This window comes from Ursus maritimus, unplaced genomic scaffold (assembly GCF_017311325.1).
Source record: "Ursus maritimus isolate PB19 unplaced genomic scaffold, ASM1731132v1 scaffold_20, whole genome shotgun sequence".
Taxonomy (NCBI): domain Eukaryota; kingdom Metazoa; phylum Chordata; class Mammalia; order Carnivora; family Ursidae; genus Ursus; species Ursus maritimus.
In genome coordinates, this window is record NW_024424453.1 from 38,612,021 (window position 1) to 38,638,775 (window position 26,755).

Sequence of the window (26,755 nt, forward strand, 5' to 3'; positions counted from 1 at the left end):
TTTCCCTTTAATGCGCGTGCCCGTCAAGGTCCCCGCGTCCCTTCCCCTCAGGTCGCCTCGTCAGCCTCTGTTTCCCTCTTTTCTCCTGGTCCCTGCCTTTCCTTTTCTGTGGGACGCCCCTCGCCCACCCCCGCTGCTGCTCACTCGCGGGACTCGGATGTCACTTTACTTTTCCGCGCCGCCTCCCCGCCCCCTCGCCAGGCCGGCCGGGCAGCCCGCCCGTGCGCGCGCCCGCCCCCGCCCCCTCGCGGCCACGCGCCGGGAGGAGGCGGGGCGGAGCGGGCTTAGGGTGCAGGGAGGCGCGCGGCGCGGCACGGCCGACGTGGGGCTCGCGCTCTCGCGGTCTCTCCCGAGCGGGTACGCGGGCACGCGCACTCGCGGGCGCGCGCGCGGACGGCCGGGCGGCGGCAGCGTCTCACGGAGGCGGTGGCTTCACTTTCCAGGACTCAGGGGCGGCCACAGCAGCAGCAGCGGGCAGCAGCCTCGGGAGCCGGAGCTGGAACGGCCGCGGGCGGCGGCGGCGGCGCTGAGGGTGAGTCCGGGCGGGCGCGAGCGCGGCGGGGACAGGCGTGGCCGGGCGGCCGAGTGCGTGGTGCGCGGGTCTGGCTTTCGGTGACTAGACGGTCTGCGGGGACACCCGGTCCTCGGGGCCTCCCAGCTCCCCCTCCCCCGCCTCCGCAGCCCTTTCTCCCGGCGCTTGGGCTGGAGCCCGCGACCTGCGCGGACGCCCCTCCCTCAGGTATTCGCCCGGGCCTCGCCGGTGCCCCCCCCATCCCTCCCTGTCCCCGGCGTCCTCCCTCTAGCGGGCGTCCCCCCAACCTCGCCTCCACGTCGCAGGTCTCTGCTTACACCGCTTGCGCCCTAGTTCTCGCCCCTGTTCCCCGGCGTGCCCCATTCCCTGCGCCCCTTCCAGCAAGCCTCCTTGCCCCGGTTTCTCGCCCTTTCCACCCCTCCCCCCTTCCTAGCTCCCCCCCACCCCCGCCTCGTCCCTGCCTGCCCATCTTCTACCCCCTTCCGTTCTCAGTTCCCCATCCTTTGCCACCCTCCAGCCCCTTTCCTCTCCCAGCCGCATCCTGGAACTAAGTCTTTGCAAAAGTACTGGATAAATGTCACGGTGGAAAGTGCCCGGCTTGATCTTTAGCTATTTTCCCTAATTGCATAATTGCTGCACATGGTGTCTCTCCTGGTGAGTGCCGGGTCTGGCTCCCCCGCCGCCGCACCCCCGTGGCCCTCGTGGAGAAGACCTTGTGGGATGTGTTTGTGTATACCCTGGTGTGGAGTGTGTGTTGTATTGGTCTTTTGTGAAGCCTAGCGCTTGTCACAGTTTGGAGCCGAAGCCCATTTTTCTCTGGTCTCTTCTTCTCTGCAGCCCCCACTGGCCTGGTTTGAAACTGGATTCCCTCTGCCCTCCCTCCACTTCTCCCCCTCTCTTCTCTCATAATGTTTTGATCTTTTTGCCCTTTACCATTTCTAATGAAGATAAAACGTAGCTTCTTGTGGCTTTTTTTTTTTTCCCACGACCAACCAGAAATGTCCAATCCATCTTCCCTTAAGGAAATTAAGGCCGCTTTAGAAAGACATCATCCTGTGCTCGGTGGCTGTTAGACCTATTTGCATGTTTTCAAGATTCATCGTTTTGCATTGTGTATTCTTGAGAGTCTACTCAAATATTTTTATTTAAAAGTACAAAAGAAAGTCCTAGGCTTTACCTTCAGATTACCTAGCTCTTTGGAAAGATTTTAAGCTCTTCTTAGTTTTTTTTAATTCTCTATTCTTTAAAAAGTGTGTTTCTGAATATGTGATAATAATTCAGTCTGGACCTTGGAATTTAAATAATTGTCTCAGCGATTTGGATGCTCTGGCTCTTTAGTGTTTTGTATGTGGGTTCATGCTGATGATGGAGTGTTTTCATATAATGTCATATCCCATTTTATTTTCCCCAGAACATAATACCTTTTCCTCAAAAATTGTATTTTATTTTACATTTTAGAAAAGTTTAGAAATGTGAGTAGGAAGACAAATAACAAGATATTAAATGACACAATTAAGCATTTTCCTGTTGTAAAAACTCAAATGAACATTGCTTTTGCAGTTTTATACCGTGAGATACAGTTATAAGGCTTATCTGGACAGTAATTGAATTTATGAAGTGACTATAGTTGCTTTTATGTTATCAGTTATATTTATAACCGAATCGTTTCATTTTTATGGAACATGTGAGTTTCATTTACTATATTGCTGATTTCCAGTACTGTAATTACCACATAGAGTACATAGCTAATACAGGCTTAATTTGTGTGTTGAAGAAGAAAAATATCTAAACTCTAATATAACACATGTTTGAGGAAAGTCTGTCTTTCAATTTTATGTTTAGAAGCCAAGTTTTACTTTGAGTCTATATTTAAAAATACAGATTTAAATATCTTATTAGCTTTGAAACTATCATTGAAGAGGAGCTCTATGTTTATAACCCTGGAATTTAAGTTTATCTTTCTTCTAGATTAGGTGATTTGATCAGATTAACTAATTAGGAATTAATCTTAAAGATACTTTTAAAATGCTGATTTAGAAGATAACTTTAAAGAGCTTTAATTCATGACTTTTTATTCATTTGTACTTTGGAAAGATAAAATACCAATTTTATTCTTATACCTAATTAAAATGCTTATAGGCTGCTTTTTCTTCATAAAAATTAGTTGCCACCTGAGTGGTGCAATAATTTTTTTCCAATACTTTTTTCTGTAATTAGGCATTTAAAAACCAAGATCAGTGGAAATTTGCCTTACTCTTGATATTTGAAAAAGATATGAAAACTTTGTTTCTGTAAGTTTCTGTAGTGGTTATTAGTGGTCTCAGATGAATTTATCATCCGTAGGTTAAGATTTGGATGAACTAAAGTGAGGTCAAAAGTGGAAATAAATTTTTTTTCTTTATGGTGAAACTGTAGAAATTATTCCTCTATTTGGGTTTCTCTTTTTATGGAAAGGAGCGAAACTTAAGAATCTATCATCATCCATTTATTTATGTAAAGTTCAAAGATGAGCAAGAGATGGTATCAGAGGTTAGGGTAGTGACAGGAGAGGTGAATATGCTCTGTTTCTTGGCCTGGATACTGGTAACATGAGCGTGTGTTCAGTACATGACAACTCATTGGCCAACACTCACCATTTGTGTACTGTTCTGTAGGTATGTTACACTTCGAGAATTTTTCTTCAGTTAAGGATTTCCTCAAATACTTACCCTCTGTTGGCCTTCTTTTAGTATCCACACATTCAGTACTTCTCCATTCATTTCTTGATATGTCAATTTTCTGAAGTCCATCAGCCAAACACACTGAGACCCAAACCCATTTATTAACAACTGCTTTGTGGAGCTATAATCCACATACTGCAAAACCCACCCTTTCAAAATATATAGTATACTAGGTGGTCTTAGTATATATTCACAAGGATGTGCAACCATCACAGCTATCTGATTTTAGAACATTTTCAGCACCTTAAAAAGAAACTCCATACCTATTAGCACTCATTCCCTATTTGGATATTTTTAATTTTTAAAAAAATTTTATTTATTTAGTTAGTAATCTCTACACCCACACATGAGGCTCGAATTTGCAACCCCGAGATTAAGAGTTGCATGCTCTACCAACTGAGTCAGCCAGGTGCCCCATAATAGTATTTTTAAATAGTTCTCTAGAGAGACTAGTTTTAGTTTTCTGATATTCTGAAGCAGTTTTTGAAATTTGGGCTTCATGTTATGGCTCAGATTGACTCACTGAGTAATCTTTCAAGTAATTATATGCTCATTGCATTATTAGTATGCAAATGTACATAAATAAGAGCAATAAGAATGTGTATATATATACCTATAACTGTATAAATGTATATAGATAAATGTATATAACTAATGTAATATATAACTGAAACTGTAGGCATAGTTTATTAAGCTGAGGCTCCAGCTTCAGTAAAAAAAATTTTTATTTCATTTAGGTTTCCATATATTTGTCATGTGATGGATTGCTTCTGGTTTAGGATGTATGAAATGAATTCTCACTCATTTCACATTTCTTAAAATATTGCCAACAGCATTTTGCTATATCCAAGGACCTTAACCTGAGAATTGTTCTCTTTCTCACTTCCATGCACATCTGCTCTAACATGCTCTTACATATACATACTTACTAGATTTTAAACTTTTGATATATTTTAACTGAAAGAAGTAAGCTGGAAAAAAAAATCAATGTTAAATCCAAGGGTAAGAATGAAAGTGAAATAAAAATGAAAAAAAAAGTAAGAAATATGTTAGGACTGTTAGAGCTAGACGTGAAACATACTGATATAAAATTTCAGTATTCTATTAAGTGACTTTAGTGTTCATAAAAGGTGTCACAGCTGTGGAGACTGATGCTCTCCATTTACAGAATAGGTAGAAGAGCAGTCAGATTTCTCCGTCACCGTGTTTCAGAACTACTTGTGCAGACCTATTTTGTTTGGCATGGGGGATGGAAGCTGTTGGAGTTGAGAGGGGTGGTGGTGTGTTTGTGATGTCTCATGGAAGGCATTCAGTATTTTCTGTTGACTCTTCACCTCTGTGCTTCCTGATGCTTTTTGTTTTTGGTTTGTCTTACCATGAAAATTTCAATCCATTAAAGATTTGTATTATGAAATCACTTTGATTTAGAGCAAGCTGTAAATTAAATCTTTGGTGATGATGAATTTTTGTCACTGTCAACTAGCTGTATATTTAGACTAATTATAGTAATAAAAACAGTGCTTTATTTGAGGTATCTTTCTTTTACAAAGTGGTTAATAGGTGGTGAGTAACATGGTGAGCACAAGGGGCTTTATTGTCTGGGCATCGATTTGTTAGTTTGGTTTTGAATTTGTCAGTACACTCTAAGCTAGTTTGGTCATAAGGTATGTATTCATAGAAATCAAACTCAGAAATTGATTACGATGGGGTGACAGTTGAGAGGGGATATCCCTTTTCACTTACTAGAATTTTTTGTATCTGCTATACAGGTTATAGCAGCCACTAAGTATCAAGGTATTGAGGAAGTTGAATTGATAATCAGAGCTGCTTGGGGAGCATGAATTCAGAGCAAAGGGAGTTTGAAAGCCTTCAGGGATATTTTATCCAAGACTGGGTAAAAAGAAGAGTCCTTCAGCGTCTCAAGACAGTCTCCATTTCTTGTGAAGCCCAGTTGCTTGGTATATTGCTCGGTCAATGCTGACATCATCATGTGGTTCAGTTTTTATTTAGAGTCATGCAGGCCTCTGTGTTCTTTTTGTGTTCTGTTATCAGAAGATAACAATTGACTAGTTTGGAGGATTTTAATTTGGTAGTTTTTAGAATATTTAGAGTTGTACAACATCGCACCATTATCTAGTTTAAGAACATTTTCATCACCCTGAAAGGATACTTCATACCTATTAGCAGTCCTTCCCCTCATTCCTAGTCCCTGGCATCCACTTATCGACTTCTCTGTCTCCGTGAATTTGCCTATTTTGGACAGTTTGTGTAAGTGAAATCATACAGTTTGTTGTCTTTTGTGACTGGCTTCTTTTACTGAGCATAATGTTTTCAAAGTTCATCCATGTTGTAGTGTGTACATAATGTGCTTCATTCCTTTATATGGCTGAATAATATTCCATTGTGTGGCTGTATCACATTGGGTTTATCCATTTATCAGTTAGTGGACATTTGAGTTATTTCCTCTTTTTGGCTTTATGAATAATGTTACTATGAACGTTTTGTGTATATATTTTGTGTGTTTTCATTTTCTTTCTCAGTACATTTTGAGAGAAAAGTTTTGGCAACTTCCAAAGTTGATTTGTAAATGACCACCGTATTCATTTTATATTAGTTTTACTTCTTCTACTTTGAGGCTCACTTTCTATTCTAGAGTTAGTCCTCCCATAACTAAAAAAAATGATCTTTGATTTTTAATCCAGGATCTAAAATGTCCACTGAGGCACAAAGAGTTGACGATAGCCCAAGCACTAGTGGAGGAAGTTCTGATGGAGACCAACGTGAAAGTGTTCAGCAAGAACCAGAAAGAGAACAAGTTCAGCCCAAGAAAAAGGAGGGAAAAATATCCAGCAAAACAGCTGCTAAATTGTCAACTAGTGCTAAAAGGTACTTCAATTATTATAACCTTTTTAGTTTTCGTATCAATTTGTTGTCTTAAGTTCTATCTTTCTGTTGTATTTAATCATTTTTCTGGGATATGGACCATGAAAGTCATGGATTTTTCTTTCTTCAAGATTATTTCTTGTTTTAATTGTAGCAATATGAGCTTTTTAGTATTTAAAGTCAGTTAAACAATATGGCAGAATCATAAAAAGCTTGTCAGAAAGGGGAGAGGTTGGGCAGGCCGGATCTATGGGGAGTAGGGTCTAGATAGTGCTTCTGGCTCTGTGCTCAGTTCTCCCATGATTGCTAGTTAGCAAAGACTCCTGTCTGCTTCTTGAGGCCCTGCCTTTTCCCCTGGTACCACCAGGGAAGTGGAGTACCATCATAAATCCCTCAAAATCATATTTCTTGAGTGATGTATCAAAAGACCAAATTCTGCTTATGAGAGATTAAACTTATGATATGTGAAAGTGAGGATTGCATGAATTTTTTTCAAGTACATGGATCATCTTTTACTTCATTTTACTACAATGTGATCTTAGATACATAATTTAACATTTCTAATCCTGGGTTTCCTTTTCTGTAGAATGGAGATAATGATGGTACCATCTTCATAGGGCTGTTGTGCAGACTAAATGTGATAAAGCATTTATTTGGCATCTAGTAAGGTCTCATTCACTGATGCTGTCATTTATAGACTTTGTGCCAGTTAAAGTCTTGTAGGTATTTTTCAGGTTCACTGAAAAGACTAGGAAAATGAGATATACATTAGCCTTTGAGGACATAGTGCTGTTGTTAAACTAGAAATACTCAGATGCTGTGATTATATGCGTTTTATAGTAACTCAGGAAAAGCACTTGGCACGTAGGTGCTCAATTGTGTGAAATGTGCTATAATTGAAGAACTAATGATTTTGTGTAGAAACTTGTTTTCTTAAAAAAAAATCTCAGTTTTCAAGTATTATAGAAAAGTGATGTAGGGTAGGATACAGGAAACATTTAAGTGGATATTTTATTTTTAAACAATGGTATAAATTAATTTCATCTATTTTGAGTGAGGAGGAAGATTATAGTTGTATCTTTGATCAGTTTTTGCTCTTTGGCAAGAATTTGTTTCTTAAAACATTGGCATGCTCTTATCATAGTCCATTCTCTTGATAATGTCTGTATCACTCCTCTTATATTTGCAAGTATGTAGTTGGACTATGTCTGGCAGTGACAAATTTTGATGATTTGATTAAATTGACTAGTCAGTTCAATAAAATAACTATTTTGAGCTTGTCATTGAATTGACTGTACTGCTTTCAAGTGTTGACACATCTGTAAATGTGAATTTTAAATCACATTTATTCCAAATTAACTTTGTTTCGAGTAGACGTTGTGATTTTACTGGACATAATAGAGTGTTTTAGGAATGAATGCTGTTTGGTCTTAGACTACATTTTTGTTATGTTGAAAGGTGGATTCTGGTGTGTTCCAGCATAAACTTTTATTATATTGGCTCTTAGTTTTCTACATTAGAATGAAGTAGTACCCTTTGTAGATAATCTTTTGTACTTACTTAATCTTATTGGTTCTAAATGTACATATGAAAACTTTAATGTTTCTGAAATCAGGATGCGTCTTACAGTTGATGTGCAAAATCATTTAATTGAAGGTATCTTAAAAATCACAGATACATAGCTTATATCACCATTTGGAATTAAACTTCAGGCTTATTATTTGCAATGACTCTTTTCTAGGTTAATTCAGATACTACTTTGACAAACATTTATTTATTTACTTTTAAAGTTTTTCTTTATTAGAGAGAGAAGGCACACATGAGTGCATTAGCAAGGGGAGGGCGGAGAGGAAGAAGCGGACTCCCTGCTGAGCAGGGAGCTCCAGGCAGGGCTCAATCCCAGGACCCTGGGATCATGACCTGAACCAAAGGCAGATGCTTAACCAACTGAGCCACCCAGGCACCCACTACATTGAAATTTAAAATATTTTAGTAATTAATGGTGTGATGTTTTTCTTTTCTTTTCTTTTTTTTTTTTTAAGATTTTATTTATTTATGTGACAGAGAGACAGCCAGTGAGAGAGGGAACACAGCAGGGGAGAGGGAGATGAAGAAGCAGGCTCCCAGCCGAGGAGCCCGATGCGGGACTTGATCCCTAAACACCAGGATCACGCCCTGAGCGGAAGGCAGACGCCTAACGACTGCGCCACCCAGGCGGCCCATGATGTTTTTCTTCTTGAGAATAATTTCATTTTTGAAGGTTTTGACCAGTTGGTTCAGTTGGTTAGAATAGGAGTTCTCAGGTGACCAGAGAATACAGTCGGTAGAGGAATATAGAAAGTCATTTTGGTGGGACAAAGTTGTTGTTGTTGTTTTTAAATAACTGCTAAGAAAATATCTTTGTGAATCACCATGTCCAAATATTCTTGTTCTACTTGGACCTGAGTGAGTTACTGAATTTTCTTTAGCCTGAAATCTGTGTGTGTGTTTTAAACATGTCAGTACTTACGTACTGCTTCATTTTTCTGAACCATTAATCTAATGCATTGGTGTTAAAATGAGTGCTTCATATCTTCTCCCATTTTGTAGAATTTTGATACCATATTCTTCAGTTAAGCCTAAATGAATCATGATTGTTACTTCTCTTCCCCTCCCCCTTCTCCATTCTTTTTAGCAAATGACAGTCATGTGCAGTACTCTTACCATTCCTGGAACAGTTAAGGTATTAGGTTAAGTCTTACAAACTGAAATTCAGTTTGTATTTGGCTTCTGACTTGTCTCAGTAACTATGCAGTTCCTGGCTTCTATATGACAATAACCAAAGAAGTGGCATTGCTAGATGGAAATAGGAAATTTAGGCAATTGTCTAGTTGATTTACGTCTAAAGAAATAATTTTGTCTTAAAAGTTCTGATAAGAGAGAGGCCTTTTGTTTGTTTGACTTAGCAAGATAATTGCCTTTCACCTTACTCCAGTGTACAATAACTAGCTTTAGTTTCCTTATCTTTTAAATGGGAAATGATAAAACAGTAATACTTAGAGAATTCAGTAAGATTTATTTAGTTCACTTTTAACAAACTAAGATCATCATGTGAAAGGTATGCTGTAAGTGTGAATTATTGATACTTTTTCATTTTACTGTCCCCTAAGGGACAGTGCCTGAAATAGCTACCTTCCTTACCCCACATGTCAAGACTGAGAAACTTAATACATACCATGATCACAACTTTTGAGAAAGAATTGAATTGCTGTCATTAAAAGCAACAGGACATCTTGGCAACTGTTTAAATAGCAATTCTTAGTATAATCTTTTCTGTCAAGAGAAATATAACCATTCTTAGGTGTGGCACAAAATACATTTTAATATATTGACTCAGTGCTTAGAGTTTGTCAAGTTTATCAGTAAATTGCTTTTTATATTGAATAATTAGATCTGGAATTGTAGACATCCAGGGGAGTTCCAGTTCCATTATAGAATTATTTGACAGAAAATAATAATTTATCAATTTTTTTTAAGTAGGCTACATGCTGGGCATGGGCCCAATGCAGGGCCAAACTCAAGACTGTGAGATCGAGACCTGAGCTGAGATCAGGAGTCTGATGCTTAACCTTCTGAGCCACCCAGGCGCCCCTAATTTATCAAGTTTTTTAAACCAAAAGAGACATTGTAAGCATAGAGCAAGATGAGTTGTTAGAAAATCCCAAAGAAATTCTGTTAAAAATGTTTGACAGTTTAAGCTTGTTCTTTTGAATGGCTATTCTTTTGGTCTTCTTGGTTTAAAAACAATTCATAAATGTCATTCATGTTTCTGGTAACTAATTAAGTACTACGGAGACATTTTTAATGGAAAGCAACAATTTTCTGTCCAAATACCTTTCCTATCCCAATTTTATTCCCTTGAAGCAAACTCTTAGCCATCTCTGATTTTAGTCCTTCTTTTGGCGTTTCTGCATTAGTCTAAATTACGAATAGTACTTACACCTATTTGTTGAATTGTTAACTTAATAGTATCTTCTGACTCTTTGCTATGAAATTTGAGGATATAGTGTGTTTACCTACTTTTTCTTCCTTTTCCCTCCTCCCCGTTAATGATAGTTACATTAAAAAAAAAAGTATTGGTTGTCTTTCATAACTAAATAATATATTGAAGCCACTATTTCTTATTCTTTCAGTTTTCGACAGTATTTCTTGGTTCCCTACTTTGTAAACTGGGGATATTAGTACTTTCATTCTTCCTCCATCTTCTCAAACTAATTTTGGTTACATACACTTAATTTTACACCTTGAAGGTTAGTGATATTTACATTGCATAGCACAACTACAATGCATCTTCTGTGTGTTGTCTATGCGTAAAAGACCAATAAATTGCTGATGCATTTGCTATAACTAAATATTCCGTGCCAGACCAAACAGAATTTTAGGATTAGATTTCCTGTAAGTCCAATATCATGATCTCTAGAATACCCAATGAGTTATAACATTGGGGCAAATAGATCAAATCTCACTTTTTTTCCCCCTTAACATTTGTTACTTGATTAAAATAGTTTTACATTTTAGTTTCTTTCATATTTGATCTATGGTTTGCTTACACAGGTGTTTTTCTTCTGGGATTTCTGGTTGTCTTTCTCTCCCCGCATCCGTTAAATAATGTGTCTTTATTATACTCCTAAGTACTCTGCATTCCCCTCTTGCCTGTCTCAACCTGTTTAATTTACACTTGTCTGCTTTGTCTTCCAGAAATGCACTGAAATTTTCATTTCCTTCTTTTTGCTATTTATTACTTTTTGCACTTTCAGTATTTTGCCTCCCTGCCCCTTCCCGCCTGCCCCAAGTGGGGTCTTGAAGGAGTGGGAGGTGAATGTGTGTGTGCTCAGTTTGCTGTCATTAACCTGGACGTACTCGGTTAGTTTCAAAGTACCTGTTTTATACTTTTGTATGAAATCCATAAAGAGTGTTCACCAATATCAGATCTTTGAAATTTCTCATTTAATTATGGGCTGTATATACTTAAAAAAAAAAAAAGATTTGTTTATTTGAGAGAGAGAGAGACACTGCGCACCTGAACCCGTGTGCAGGTGCAGGGAGGGACAGTGGGAGAGGATGGTCAAGCAGACTCCCCACTGAGTGTGGAGCCCTACATGGCCTTGATCCCAAGACTCAATGAGATTATGACTTGAGCTGAAACCAAGAGTCTGATGCTTAACTGACTGAGCTACCCAGGCGCCCCGGGTTATAAATACTTTATGTGCATGTGAACATATCACAGAATCCGTATTAGAAGGAATCACGTTTTAAAGATAAAACAGATCCTAGTTAACATCTTCATTTCATAGGATGGAAAATAAACCTCTTCATTTTATAGGACGGAAAACTGAGGCTGAGGGAGAGGATGTAGGTGTGAGCAGTCTTTTGATCCAAGAACTCTCAATTAATGACAGAGGAGAATTAAAATGAAAGGTTTTTTGGTTTTGAACTTATTAGTCTTGCTCAGCTTCATAATGCCTCCCCAGCCTTGAATCACATGGCTTAGAAAAGTGAAAATTATGTTAGTAGCATGCAATTCCTTTAGGGAAATGAAGCCAGTCCTCTTGGAGGAGTCATGTCTATTTCTGTATTTTCGTTTGTTGTATTGAAAAAGATGTGGAATGAGATTGAGAGTGTTTTTGTTCCTATTCTTATTTTTTAAGGTACTTTAGTCAACTATCATCCATTTACTACCATAATAATTACCAGATAGCAGGTATCCGGTTAGCAAATCCTCATATTTAAAAAGCAAAGGAGAAGAAGCAGTTTTGAGAATTTTTTTTTTGTATTTGCTTTAACAAAGCCTATGTTTAATAATGCATGAATGATAGTTAAGAGATTGCTTAGTCTTATAAAACAATGTAACACTGTTAGCCTTTGTATATGTATATAAGGGGTTAGGTGCAGTTAAAAGTCAAAGTTAAAAAATAACATGAGGACAAAAGCAGGTTTTTTAAAAAGTTCTTTTTGCAATGCAATGACATTAAGATGATTATCCACATATTATTAGGATAGTTCTTGCAGAAGGAATAGTGTCAGGTTGGAAAGTCTCAATCTGCTCCAACCTAGAGGCTTTAGGGAGGAATACCATTTATATTTGAACGGCAGTTTCAGGTGTTGGGATGGGATCCTGATAATTCTTCCTTCACCAGTTGATTGGATCATTCAGAATGCTTGGATTCAACTTAGTAATCATCTTTCCATCTTATGTGGGGATGTTCTAGTGCAAATCAGAAGTTGGAATGATTCATAAATAATGTGGCAAAGCTATCTAATTTAAACTAGAAATTTTGGTTATTATCAGTGGCTTAATGAAGTTTTTTTAAAGGACTTATTTTAGAGAGAGCGGGCGAGCAGTGTGGAGGGGCAGAGGGAGAGAGAGAGAAGCAGACTCCCTGCTGAGCACAGAGGCCAACACGGGGCTTGAGCTCACAACCCTGAGATCATGACTTGAGCCGAAATCAGCAGTTCATCATTTAACCGACTGAGCCACCCATGTGTCCTGGTTAGATGAAATTTTTAGTGTTGTTTCTACAGGCTGCATGTATTGATAATGGCCAGTCTTTTTACCCTTTGTAGGTGCATTGCCACAATCATGGCAGAAGTTATGGCTTGGTTATTGTGTATGCTCATTTATATAGTATCAGTATTTCAAAATAAAAATAATACAAATGGGAAATATTTGTGTAAAAGTATAACATTTTAGTGAGCTGTTAAGACAGTGAAGACATTTTAACATAACGTTGTCTTTATTTTAAAGGATTCAGAAGGAACTTGCAGAGATTACGTTGGACCCTCCTCCCAACTGTAGGTAAGTACTTACGGATTTTTATTTATTTGTATCTTTTGCACAAGGTATAATTGAACTGTTGGTCTGATGTATAACTGTTGTGGTTTGATTAGTAAAATATTGTATAAGTATTTAAGTATTGCACACTCAAATGACTGCGGAAGACAATTATTTTTTCTGTGCAGAAATGGAATACTTATCAAGTATGTTTGTAGAGGTATAGTGGAGTTGCCAAACAGAGTAATGCAATAACAATAAGATAATGAAATTGTAGAGTAACAAATACAATTATCTTTTAGTGGAATAGGTGTTAGGGCCTTAAATGATTTCTTAAATGATGGAATAATAGTGTGGCTAAAATGTTTGCTATTTGATAATACACTTGTTACCTTTTTGGAAATTGATTTTTAGAAGTACTGAAACATTAAACAGTGTTTTTTCATGGTTTATATTATTTCTTATAGTCCTCGGCTGTAGCTAAGTAAGAATGGGTGATTTGAGGCAGTGATGTTTAAATTTAAAACTCTGTCCTTTATGACCACAGTCTTCAATTTTCTGGTCAGAGTTTATTTATAAGAAGTAATAGTGCTTGCCTGGAAATGATTAATGATATACAGGTACATAGAGGAAGAGGAGAAAAATAACCGCCTACCTTATACTATATCTTGGGTCTGATGCAATAGTTGGAAGATTGGTTATTGGACTATTATAAAACATTTCTTTCTGTTTTGATGTGAGGTCAGTGTTGGAACCAGGCTAACATGGAGTTTTCATAGTTTAAATTGGTAGTCTTGTGGATTGAAGGTGAGAGGGCAGATTACAGGAATATGTTGCTAGTATTGAATGCAGGTAGAATTTATTGTTAGGTATGATGTCTGATTTTACTGATCTTTTTTTAATGTGAAAACAAAGATAGCAACTCTACATATTAATGAAAGGGAGAATTTTGCAGACAGCTATTTGATACTTGGCTAATTGAAAACTTTTGTGTAGGAAGAATTCTAATAAGGCTTTTTATGTTTTGTGGTTCTTTACATGAGAGTCATATATAGTATATGCACTTGCAATAATATTCAAAGAATATCTTATTCAAATAGAACAAATATATCTTTGTTCAGTAAAACTGTTTGACAGTAAGACTTTTTGTCACACTTAAGACTGTTACATCAAAGGCTTTTTCAGATGGCAAATCATTGTTTAGGCTTTGGTAGCCAATTCTTGGAAATGGATTGATTTTGGAAAAACTTCAGTTTGAATGAAACCTAAAATTTCTTGTTTCTTATGACAGTATTTGTTTTAATGATTTGAATTTTTTTTAAAAAAAATAGTTTTACCACATATATTATTTTTTTAACCTTTTTACAATGAAATTGGTAAATATATGAACTTAGTTTATATGCTTATTTGCTTAAATTTTGACAACAAATTACTGGCAAAATAAACTTTATTTTAACGAGTTGTTTAAGGCTCATTTTTAAAAATGAAATCTAAATATTATGTGATGGTTAGACTGCACCTTCGTTATAAGATGTATTATTTTCTAATACATTAGTCTAATTTAGTTTTGACTTACTACAGATAATAATTTAGCTTGATTAAACCAATGTATTGTAAACATGTATGAAAACAAGTGTGAGGAAAGGAATTATGTAATGGCCATTATTTAAGTGTGAGGAAAGGAATTATGTAATAGCCATTATTTAAATAAACTAAAATAATTAAACCAATTCTATTTAAAGTAAAAAGAAAAGTTTATAATGTCTGAAATTTGGAGATTTACTTTTTCATTAAGCTATAGTTAATGATATCATTACTTGTTTATGTAAACTCTTTACAAATAAAGCATTTTAAAATGTGGATATGACACATAATAAGCCCTTCAGAAAGTTTTAGGGAAGATACCTACTTTACTGTGGTTTTCCCCCCAGTTTAATTGAGATATAATTGATATATAACACTGTAGAAAGATACCTACTTTGGTTAATTTGCCTGCTTGTGGGAATTTGCAAGGAAATTCATTTAATGGTATGAAGATTGGATAGTTAGCAAGTTTGCTTAGAAGCCAGGTCTGTGATTCAGTGGCTTTGGCTCCTTTTCTTGATCTCAGAATAGTTGATTGAACTGGATCAGGCAGAGATAAAGATCATATCCACCTTCATGTATGTGGTGCTCCCCTTTGGCAAGCAAAGGATCCGTTACGTTGTGGCTGATTGGGAAGTGGTGATTAGTTCTACAAGCCCTGTGTACTTGTGCTACTTAATAGAGATGTCAGTGTGATTGTTAAGTGGATTACTGTGGCCTTTGGATTGTTTGGTGTCAAATATTTGATTGTGGTTTATAGTAAATCTGCCCATCTATATTTCAGTGGGAATGTGGTTATTATCTTCAGAAAGAGAAGTTAGAGCATAATTTTTGTTTGACTTATTTTTGGCACAAAGTTAACAATGCTTTTGTGGTTGATTTTTAAAAGTTCTGTGCTGCCTTCATCTGTGTCTTAATGACTGTAATGAATTAATTTATAGAAGTATACTAAATTAAAGTTATCTGCCTAATGGAGTCACATTCCCCTAGTACTCCCTTTGTGTATTACCTCTACATCAAACAGGCCTCTCAAAATCCTGCCTTTTGGTTGCTTGGGTATCTGTTAGCTCACTATCACAGAGAAGATTATGTATGAGGGAACATCTGTGGGTTTACCTGTTTAGACAGTGAGACTGGAACAGGTATTTTATCTGTTATTGTTGTCTCAGTGGGGGTGGTTGTGTGTCACATTCCACTTACAGTGTGGTTTACCCTTATTTTCTGGAACCTTAGCAGACTAGTACAACCCAGCTGTGTGTATTTGTCAGGTTAGAGATGGCACCTCTGAATTTTGGTGCATCTCTTATGTGATGACCGGCTAAGCAATTCTTGGAATTATATGGGAGGAACTATTATGTGTGTAAGTATTCTGTCATTTAGACATGTTGGGAATATAAAGTCTTTCTGAATTATGTCATTCATTATAGATAGATATGTTTATGTAAGGCATTTTTAGGGGAACTGCTGTGGTATTGTTTAATTTTTTCTTTCAGGTTTTGAATGAATCTATTATTTTTAAAGCATCCACAAAATACTTTGATGATACGTTAAATTATTTCTTCTTATGGGAAACATATGCCTATATATCTTTCAGTTTTCTTTTCACTTTTTCTGTTGTCTTTAAGGTAAGAATGCAATAATAAGGTTTTTTTTGAAAACTAGATTCAATTATCTTTGGATTTTTTTCTATTACAGCCTGAGTTAATGTTTAAAAACAAAACTTCATGATACATCTAAGAAAAAAGTTTCTGTTCATGAAATTGTATGGCCTGTAGGGCCATTGGCATAGAAAATTATATATAGTTTGGGTCAAATTTGGTTGTATATTTAGAATATTTCCTGTAAGTAGTAGAATATATTTTGCTTGGCTTCTGCTCTTATGGTGGATAACATAATTGACCCATGACATTTGCAAAGGCTCTCTTCTGAGGCCTCTTCAGATCCATAAATGTTTTCGTATTGCCAGCTTAGTTGGAGTTATTGGACTAGAATTGCTCACTACTTCAGTTCCTTGCACACCAGCTTAGCTGGATGGAGCCAGGAGAAATCATGTTACATCCTTACAGAGTCCTAATAGGTAAAATTGCTGCCCCTTGTAAATGACTGTATGTCGTGACTATCGTGGTTCTTCACAAATTGTCAAAAGCACAGATCTTGAATCTATAAATGCTGGTATGTTCATTTCTGTTTCCTCGATGCTAGTCGGAAACTGGGAGTTAGCTAGAAAAATCTCCAAATTAAAATGAAAACTTTTCTCATCCAAAGAGTAACTTGTTCTNTTGTAGGGAAACTAAATGCAAATTCTGTCATGATCTGATAGTGTCCACGTTTGTATTAACTGCATGAGGTTGGAAATGACAGAGATCCTTACTATTTTTTGAAAGTAAATGACTCTTTTGGATTTTGATTTTTGATTTAGTAATTGAGCAAATATGAGGAGGAAATACTAAAAAAAGAGGATTTAGTTCAGTTATACTAGCAAGTTTTACTTTTTATTGCTATGTTTCAATGATCTACTCATTGAACACAGGTTTTGCTTTACTTTAAAAGAAACTAATTGGCTTTATTGAGATGTAATTTAAAGTGTAAAATTCAGCGGCTTTTACTATATTCACAGAGTTGTGTAACCATCACAATCAATTTTGCAACATTTTGATCACGCCAGAAAGATACACCAAACCTTTAAACAGTCACTCCTTCCTCATTTCCTCCCGGCTCTCCACCTCCAAGCCCTAGGTATCAGTCTGTTCTGTCTCTTATAGATTTACCTGTTCTGTACATTTTGTATTAATGGAATCATATAATGATTGTGACTTGATTGTGACTTGTGACTAGATTCTTTCATGAAGCATAATGTTTTCAAGGTTCATCCATGTTGTAGTGTGCATTAGTGCTTTTATCTTTTTGTCTCTGAATAATATTCCATTGTGTGGATATACTACATTTTATTTATCCATTCATCAGTTGATGCACATTTGGGTTGTTTCTACTTTTGTGCTATTATGTATAATGCTGCTGTGAACATTTGCGTACAAGATTTTGTGTGGACATATGTTTTCATTGGGGTTTATATCTGGGAGTAGAAGTGTTGAGTCAGAGAGTAACTATGTTTAACCTTTTTGGGAACTGCCAGACTGTATTACAAAGTGGCTGTACCATTTTACCTTCCTACCAGCAGTGTTTGAGAGTTCCAGTTTCTCCACAACCTTGGCAGTTGTTCTTGTCTGTCTTTTTGACAATAACCATCTTAGTAGGTATGAAGTGATATGTCATTGTAGTTTTGATTTGCATTATCTTGATGAATGTACTGATGACGTTGACCATCTTTTCATATGCTTTTTGGCCATTTTTATAAATTCTTTGGAGAAAGGTGGGTACTTTCTTAATAGCAATGTTTGAAGCACAAAGTTTAAATTTTGTTGTAGTCCTATTTATTTTTTTTCTTTTTGTTGTTTGTGTGTGTGGTGTCACTTCTAAGAAACCGTTGCCTAATCCAGTACTACAAAGATGTACACTTAGATTCTTCTCAGGGTTTTTTAGTTTTAGCTTTTATATTTGATCCTGATCCATTTTGTATATGGTGTGAGGTAAAGGTCGACATTAATTTTGTGTGTGTGTGTGGATACCCAATTATGTCAGCACCATTTGCTGAAAATACCATTGAATTGTCTTGACATCTTTGTTGAAAAATCAATGAATCATAAATGTGAAGGTTTATTTTTGAACTCTAAATTTTATTCCATTGATCTGTATGTCTATATTTATGCCAGCCAGTACCACATAGTCTTTTCTTTCTTTTTATTGACATAGAATCTTGATTATTGTAGCTTTGTAGTAAGTTTTGAATCAGAAACTTTAAGTTCTCTGATTTATTTTTCATTGTCTTCACTCAATAGTTAAGGTGTTCCAGTATAGGATTGGCCATGACTAGACATAAATCTAACCACTGTCTCACCTACTGTTGATGAGAGCCATTTAATAGCAGAAATTGTATTTTCCAGATCATAGTAACTGAAGCAGTATGTAGGGAAAATGTGTTTGTTGGATTAACATTGTGACAGAATGGGAAGGCATTGAAATAGAAATTGGGGATAGTGTTTACAGAGGAGTGAACTTGTAAAGAACCTCTAGTGCAAAAATCTAATTATTGTCACTAATTGTTTTCCTTTTTTGGCTATTGTGGTAATATTTTTATAGGATTTTTAGCTTTTCAAGGATTTTCATATGTGATTGTCATTTGGTCTTGTCAATTACTCTGTGAGAATCCTGGGGTTAAGTAACTTGCTCAGAGTTGCACAACTAGTTGATTTGGATTTAAACCCAGGTTTTCTACTCTTTCATCCTTTATTATTTTACGTGTGTGACTAGATAGAAAAATACATTTAAAATTACATTTGGGGCTAGTCGTTTATGTTTCAGTAAAGTAAAAAAAAAAAAATCAACATGCAAGGCAATCCAAAATATCATTTGCACTATGTTTGATTTATATTTCTGAATTCCATGAGACAGTTTTTTGCCAAAACATTTTGAAAAGGAATTTTTTTGAGTATAGTGATTTTTACCACTCTCCCTTGTGTGTGTGTTTGTGGGTATATATCTTAGTGTTAGTATTATTACTACTGGCACTTTTTCAGGTAAAGAATTTCTTTACATTTGACAGTTCTTAACTCAGTGTTTGAAGATGTCTGCACTTTTAATGCCAAATTGTTTTTTCCCAGTTAGCCTGATTCTAGGTCACCTTCCCCTACAGTTTGTTTTAGTATTTATTGAGGGCTTAATATTAGGTCTGTCCTAGGGCAAGTGTAGGCTACAATAAGATATCCCAGTACAGTTCCTAATCCTAAAAATCTGGTTATAACTAATTGAGAGGTAATACATATGGATGCTTGGAGAACCAAGACTAGGGGAATGTTGATACTCTTGGCAGAAATTGCCAATATCTGTGGCTTCAGCAAATCTGAAGATTGATAATGCTTTCCTCTTTACTTTGGTTGCCCAGAAGCTAATACCCTTCTTTACTTTTTGACTTTAGTAGTTAACAGTGTTTTGTGTAGAAATCTCAACTCTGTATTTTATTTTATTTTCNCTCTTTCCCCCCCAACTGTTTTTGAAGCTTTGTATTTTCATTTTGTACTTTTAAACTACATAAAATTTTTAAGACATATCAGTCTTTTTGGAGTGAGCTGATGATTAATAAATAAACAGTATGAATAACTGAAAGGTGATGTTAATGTGTATTGGTTAGCAGAAGGCTGGAATGCCTCTTTTGAGGAGTCATTAACATGATAAAATTTAAATATACAATGAGGGCCTGTCTTATATAGGTTACTGAATTATTCATATCCTTCTCTCCTTTCTTTAGTACAAATAATTGAGGAATATTTTTTATTCACTCCTAGGAGTTCTTGACGCCATTGCTGTAGTGTTGAGTGGTTTTGCATAGACCTAACAAAGACAAAAGTCTTTAATATTTGAGATACATTAAATGGTTATAACAGCTAAAGGATTGTTTGGAATAGTACCTGTGGGTTGGATAGCCATAGAGTTGGAGTACATGTACAGTGTGAGAGAGAATGAGAAAACATGGTCTTACCTTATATTCCATTGGCATTAAGAGTTTCAGGCTTGTTTATGTTTTCATTTGAATACCTTTTATGATTTTACAGGTGTTCTCCTTTCTTACTGCCAAAAATGAATGTATGTTTTCTTTTTGCTTTACCTTGAGGCTGACTTCACCTGGGGCATAGCCAACATAGAGCCATAGGTGCTGTTACTTCAGTTGGGGAACTTCAGGTGTAATTTTTTGCTGTCATGTACGTTTACTTCAGAACTGAGCTTGGCAAGACATAACTCTCTCCATAAAATCACCAGAAATTTTTTTACTTTCTTATTTCAAAATGTTAATTTTTAAAATATCTGCCTTTAACTATAGATTTAAAAATGTTTATTTCATAATAAAGAAAAATGTTGAGTGATAAAGTGAGTTTACTGCCCATTACTTGCTGTCTTTGGTATTTTATTTCCTTTTTTAAAATTCTTTGCTGTTTTAAGAGCAGTACAAGAGTGTGTCTGAAAAAACGTGTTAAATGATCACACTGGGATTATATTTTATAAAAGGAACAGAACATTTTATCACTTATTTTGCTCAGTTTTAAGCTGGTTATTATTTCAGATTTATTACCTAAGTACTTAGATAGAAAGTGTCATATTACTTTCTAACATGTGATATTTTAATTCACATTGCTGTTCTATCTTTTAAGTTGTCCTGAAAACTGTATTCTTCAAAGCATTTCTTTACAGTGATTATTACATTCATCAACTTAAATATATTTTATCAACTGTTACTGCAAATAACAAGTAAAATGGTTTTGTTCGTTTATTTTATTTTGAGAACAATGGAATTTTTGATTTTTAAATTTATATTGTCAAAGTGTGTTTTTTGACTGTTTTTTGTAAATGTTCGTTTAGAACTTTTTATTTATAATGTCTGCATACTTTAGAGACTTACTGGGATGCTTTAAAGGTATATCTAAATCCCCGTTTGTGTAGAAGCAGCACATTGTGCTAAAATGTATAATAGAATTAGGCAAAGCCCTAAGCTCAAATTCATTTTCTATTCCAATACATAGAGTGTAGAGACTCTCTCCCCTCTGACCTGTATGGAAGATGAATAATGTCAAATGACCAAAAGGAGAGGCATAGCTGTCGTATCAGAGGCAAGATTCCTGCCTTGGCAACTGCTGTTCCCTCCAACTAGAATCTAGCACTTTCCCCTTCTATACCCACCCCACTGTTGTCAGTTCTCCTGATGCTTTGTGTTACAACTACTTTATCTATTTACCCACTTGGGTGAGAATGCTCTCTTCAGTCTCTATATTTCAAATCCTAGCACTTAGTTGGTGTTCATTGTACCTATATGTGAATAGTTATACTAGGGAGCTGACAACTATTGAATGCTTCCAGTGTTTGAGGCTGTGTGCGGAGTGCTTTACCAGCATTATCTCTTTTCATCTTTATGACTAACCTTGAGATACCTACTACCTAGTATCTATTAGTTTTAGACAGTATTTTTTTTTAATTTTATTTATGTATTCGACAGAGACAGAGACAGCCAGCGAGAGAGGGAACACAAGCAGTGGGAGTGGGAGAGGAAGAAGCAGGCTCATAGCGGAGGAGCCTGATGTGGGGCTCGATCCCATAACGCCAGGATCACGCCCTGAGCCGAAGGCAGACGCTTAACCGCTGTGCCACCCAGGCGCCCCTAGACAGTATTTTTTAGATGGGAAGAAAGGCTTAGAGAGATTAAATAACTTGTCCAAGGTCACATAGCAAGTAAGTGGCAGAACTAGGATTTCAGCTTTGGCTAGTTTCTGACTTTAGAGGCCAAGTGTTTTGAGACTTTGCTATGCAGATCTTCCATTTGCAAAATAGATACAGGTGAATCTGTCTAGAATAGCACTGCTCCAGTAGAACTTTTTGCTACGACGTAAGTGTTTTGTATCTGTGTTGTTCAGTACAGTGGCTATTAGCCATATATGGCTGATTAGTACTTGAAAGGTGGCTAATCTCACTTAGTAAATGAACTTCTAATTTTGTTTAATTTAAATTTAGATAGCCATCTGTGATTAGTAACTATTGTATTACACATCACAGATCTAGAAAAACAAGAACTTCTAAAAGCTTAAATTTATGCTTAATTTCAATTTTAGGTAGATTTTGACCTTTTTAAATTGTGCTTGTAGTTATGTAATTATACCGCATAAGTATTTGTCACCCTTCTCTCCTCTCTTCCCACCAGCCACCATTATATTCTAAGTGTCAGGGACTTGTAAATACTGCTGTTTTTAGATCATCACATATAGTGCCCATAGTTAAGTAAAATACCTTTATGAATATTATAAAGTATTGGGTAAATATTTATTTTTAACTTTTTAACAAAATAAAAGCAATATTGCAAACCATTGTTTTTAGATGGATTCATCATTTATTGAAACTGGAAAGCATATGGTCTGGCATTCTCAAGCCCAGAGAGAAAATGGCACTTCCCGTGTGCAGTTTAATGAGAATGCCAGGGCTAGCATTCAGTTCTGAGAGTTCAGTGTGTTGCTTATTTCACTGATAGAATGGATATGTCTTATGCACTCAGAAAATTTAGTTATAATTAATGCAAACAAGGAAAATGGAGAATTCTTATCCATTTGAAAAGTATTGGAGTTATTTGTCTGGAGAAGTGAGGGGGCCACCGTAGCTGTGTTTCAACTGTTTTCAGAGCCATAAAATGGAAGAGAGATTAATCTTATTCTGTGTGATTATAGGGAGTAGAACTAGCACTGCTGTGTTAAATTAGAAGGAATCCATTTTCTTTTTGATAAAAAGGCTTCATTGTCAGTCAGAGCTGTCCAGAGCAATAACGGACAACTTCAGGAGGTAATACCTATTTCATCTCTGGAGGAATTAAGAATGAATCTGTTTGCTTATTTCAGAGGGATTTTCAGGTGTCAGATATGAAGTAGTACTAGAATGGCATTTCTCAGCTGCTGGACCCTAGACAAATGAAGTATATTTTTATCACCTTTGTCCTCTTCACCTATGGATTATGACTCATTTTTCTTCTAATTTTTGTCCTTTTGGAGTATGTGATTTACACAGTTTATTGGCATATTTAAAGCAGCTTGTTTGTTATCAGTCCCATATCTAAATTAGTAAGTGAGGCTTTTATTTTCTTCTTTACTCATAACTTTTAAATTTATAAGAAAAGGACAACATATGAAGAACATGGGAAATAAGAGGCTGGCATGGAGTTTAGGGACATAAGTTAATATCCGTCAGTTTGATAAGTCCCAGATTATTACGTGTTGTTTCATAAACACCACTTCTCAGACACAGTTAAGAAATAAAAATATTACTGTTAATAAAATTCTAATAAAAATTAAGTTACTTATCTAATGCAAATCTCTTGAATAATTATTTGGTCAATATACATACCTTCAAGTCTGTCAAACTGTAACAAACTGGAATCCTCATGGTTTCCCCCTCTTCCCTTTGGTTCTGGGAAAATATTACTTTCATCCTTAGAAATTGAATAAGGATTAATGAAGAAAATTTGTGGGTTTTTTGGGGATGTGTTTTTTCCAACATAAACATTCCATGAGCTAGTAAATCTTAGGATTGAAAGGAAATTCAAAATTTTAAAGATTTCAAATGACAGAGTACACTAAAGAAACTACCATTGCTCTTTATACATACATGTGGGCTGCCTGTTTCACTTATGACCACTGATTGAGACATTTATTTTAAAACTTTGGTCCAATATTACGAAAAGATGACTGTCATGTCTATAGGCTGACGCCTAAAGCATCAGAGCAGAATGATCTGAGACCTGCTTCCAAGTGATGAACTGAAAGGTGACAGATTCAGCTGCAAGTGCTGGAGGATAATCCTTGCCTGAAGCTAGGACAAAGTTTCTGAAGAGTGGCAAAACTGCTTATTGTTTTCAGCAATTGACATTTTGGTATTAGGCTCAAGTTAGCAGGCAAATGGAGCAGTCTTTGGATTTCAGGTGGCTAAGTAGTGAGTAAGGGGTTCTGCAGGAGGGGGACTGGTGCTAATCTGAGCCTGCCAGGGCAGGATAAGATGGCCTAGAATCTGGGGAAGTAAACTATAGGAGCTTGGGAGTTAACTGCCTTGAGTCGGGTAAGGCAGAATGGGATAGGAGTAGTCTCTCTCAGTTCTTTTGGAGTTAACATATTCTCCAATGTAAGATAAAAGATTTGCCCTTCCTGGCCAAGCCCTTGTGCATCACTTCAGTAAATATCTGGCAACAGCCTGGTTTGTAAATGATATTAAACAGTGTTATGGTCTTACTTTGCCAATAATTGGGATTTGAGGTAGGAGAAGGGACAAGTTTTTTTTTTTTTTTTTTTTTTTTAAAGATTTTATTTATTCATTCGACAGAGACAGAGACAGCCAGCGAGAGAGGGAACACAAGCAGGGGGAGTGGGAGAGGAAGAAGCAGGCTCATAGCAGAGGAGCCTGATGTGGGGCTCGATCCCATAACACTGGGATCACGCCCTGAGCCGAAGGCAGACGTTTAACCGCTGTGCCACCCAGGCGCCCCGGACAAGTTTTTTTAAAAGAAATATTTTATTACCTTACAGAAACACAGTAATAGTAATTCTTAATTCTAACAATGCATCCTTGATTTAATGCCTAAAGAAGGTTCATTTTAAATTTTTTACAATATATATTTGAATTTAAATTCAATTAATTAACATATAATGTATTATTAGTTTCAGAGGCAGAGGTCAGTGATTCATCAGTCTTGTATAGTACCCAGTACTCATTACATCACATACCCTCCTTAATGTCCATCACCCAGTTATCTCACCCGCCCATGCTCTCCCCTCTAGCAACCCACGCTGGTTTCCTATGGTTAAGAGTCTCTTATGGTTTGTCTCCCTCTCTGGTTGCATCTTGTTTTATTTTTTCCTCTCTTCCCCTATGATCCTCTGTTTTGTCTCTTAAATTCCGCATATCAGTGAGATCATATGATAAATGTCTTTTTCTGATTGACTTATTTCACTTAGCATAATACCCTCTAGTTCCATCCACGTCATTGCAAATGGCAAGAGTTCATTCCTTTTGATGGCTGAGTAAAAAATATATATATAAATGCGCTGTATCTTCTTTATCCATTCATCGGGACAGACAAGTTTTAAGAGAGGACAAAGTAATTATCTTTTACTATCCTGTTGCATTGTTGTCAGATCCTTTAGAAATTTTTAGAGTTCTCATAATAGATATTTTGCCTTGGATGATTTCTTAATACTCTGAAACAAATGCTTATGCACTTAGTTCTAAAATTTGAGTGGGTGTAAGGCACTTCTGCCACTATCCAAATGCCTTGGACTATCGCTAGGTGGCTTTAGTTATTGTAGTATCAAAAGATCCTCATTGTAATTTAGCTTTGCCTGAAAGGTAAAATGGACCTCAAAAGCAGCATTGAAGTAGTTTCTAATATTTACGTAGCAGACTTATTCTGTTCTTTTTTTTTATTATGTTATGTTAGTCACCATACAGTACATCATTAGTTTTTGATGTAGTGTTCCATGATAGACTTATTCTGTTCTTAATCTGTATTAGTGGAAAATCAGTAAGTCATATGTAGAATGAGGTGAAAATACATAGTATTTAAAAACTATGGAATATGAATCACATAGTATTCTGAAAATATCATGGACAAAATGTTTTAAGTACTAAATTCAGGGTAGCCTCCTCAAATACATAAATATAGGTGTTATAAAACACAGTAAATATATATCAAAATTATCATATGGTCGTTAGCTAAAATTGGTTTATTCTCCTTCTTTGAATTATGTATAGGGTAGATGTGTCCAACTTGCAAGCAGGGAAATGCTGTTAAACAGTCCTTCTGGTTTTTGAGCTCACCAGAGGTGTGAGTTAATAGGTTGGGTGGTGACAGAACTTTTTAAAGAGAAATGGAATTGTACATGGTTTCTAATGTCATCATTCTCCACATTTGAAACAGTCTTTCATTCCCCTGGTACCATCATTTTAAGAAGTTAGGAGTTTGAGAAGGGGAAATGAATCATGAGAGACTATGGACTCGAGGGAAACAAATTGAGGGTTTGGGGGGTGGGGGATGGGCTAGCCCAGTGAAGGGTATTAAGGAGGGCACGTATTGCATGGAGCACTGGGTGTTATACGCAAACAGGGAATCATGGAACACTACATCAACAACTAATGATGTACTGTATGGTGACTAACATATCATAATTAAAAAAAAAACCCGGAAAAAAAAAAGTTAGGAGTTTGAGTATATCTTTTTTTTTTTTTTTTAAAGTAAGCGCTATACCCAACAAGGGGCTTGAACTCACGACCCCGAGATCAAGCGTTGCGTGCTCTGCTGACTGAACCAGCCAGGCACCCTCTTTTTACGTGATTTAACCAGGGGATTCTTCTGTGTGTACTTGAAGAAGATGTGCAATATATTTTTCTTGATGGAATGTTTTTTATATTAGAACCATATATTCTGCAGTATGCTTCAAGTAAAAAATATTCTTGTTGGAAAAAAGATAGTAACTTTAACTGAGGGTACTGCTTTAAAATAAAGCATATCAAAGGGGAGGTGGGTTTGGGGGTGAAATAGGTGAAGGGGATTAAAAGTATACTTATGATGAGCACTGAATAATAATGTGTGGAGTT

At 36.4% G+C, this 26,755-nt stretch overlaps 1 protein-coding gene across 3 annotated transcripts in view; it reads left to right on the forward strand.

The window, feature by feature from the left end:
* The first annotated feature begins 328 nt into the window (after positions 1-328).
* The window catches only part of LOC103679676 (ubiquitin-conjugating enzyme E2 E2), a 350,872-nt gene continuing 324,445 nt past the window's right edge, over positions 329-26,755 (forward strand). Inside the window, exons 1-3 of one of the 3 annotated variants that reach the window (XM_040636865.1) lie at positions 329-532; positions 5,955-6,138; positions 12,920-12,970. In XM_040636865.1, coding sequence (XP_040492799.1) covers positions 5,963-6,138; positions 12,920-12,970 — 227 coding nt within the window. In that variant the 5' untranslated portion in view covers positions 329-532; positions 5,955-5,962. Of the gene's footprint in view, positions 533-607; positions 740-5,954; positions 6,139-12,919; positions 12,971-26,755 lie in introns of those variants that run through there. The other 2 variants (XM_040636863.1, XM_040636864.1) reach the window with 2 other exon arrangements.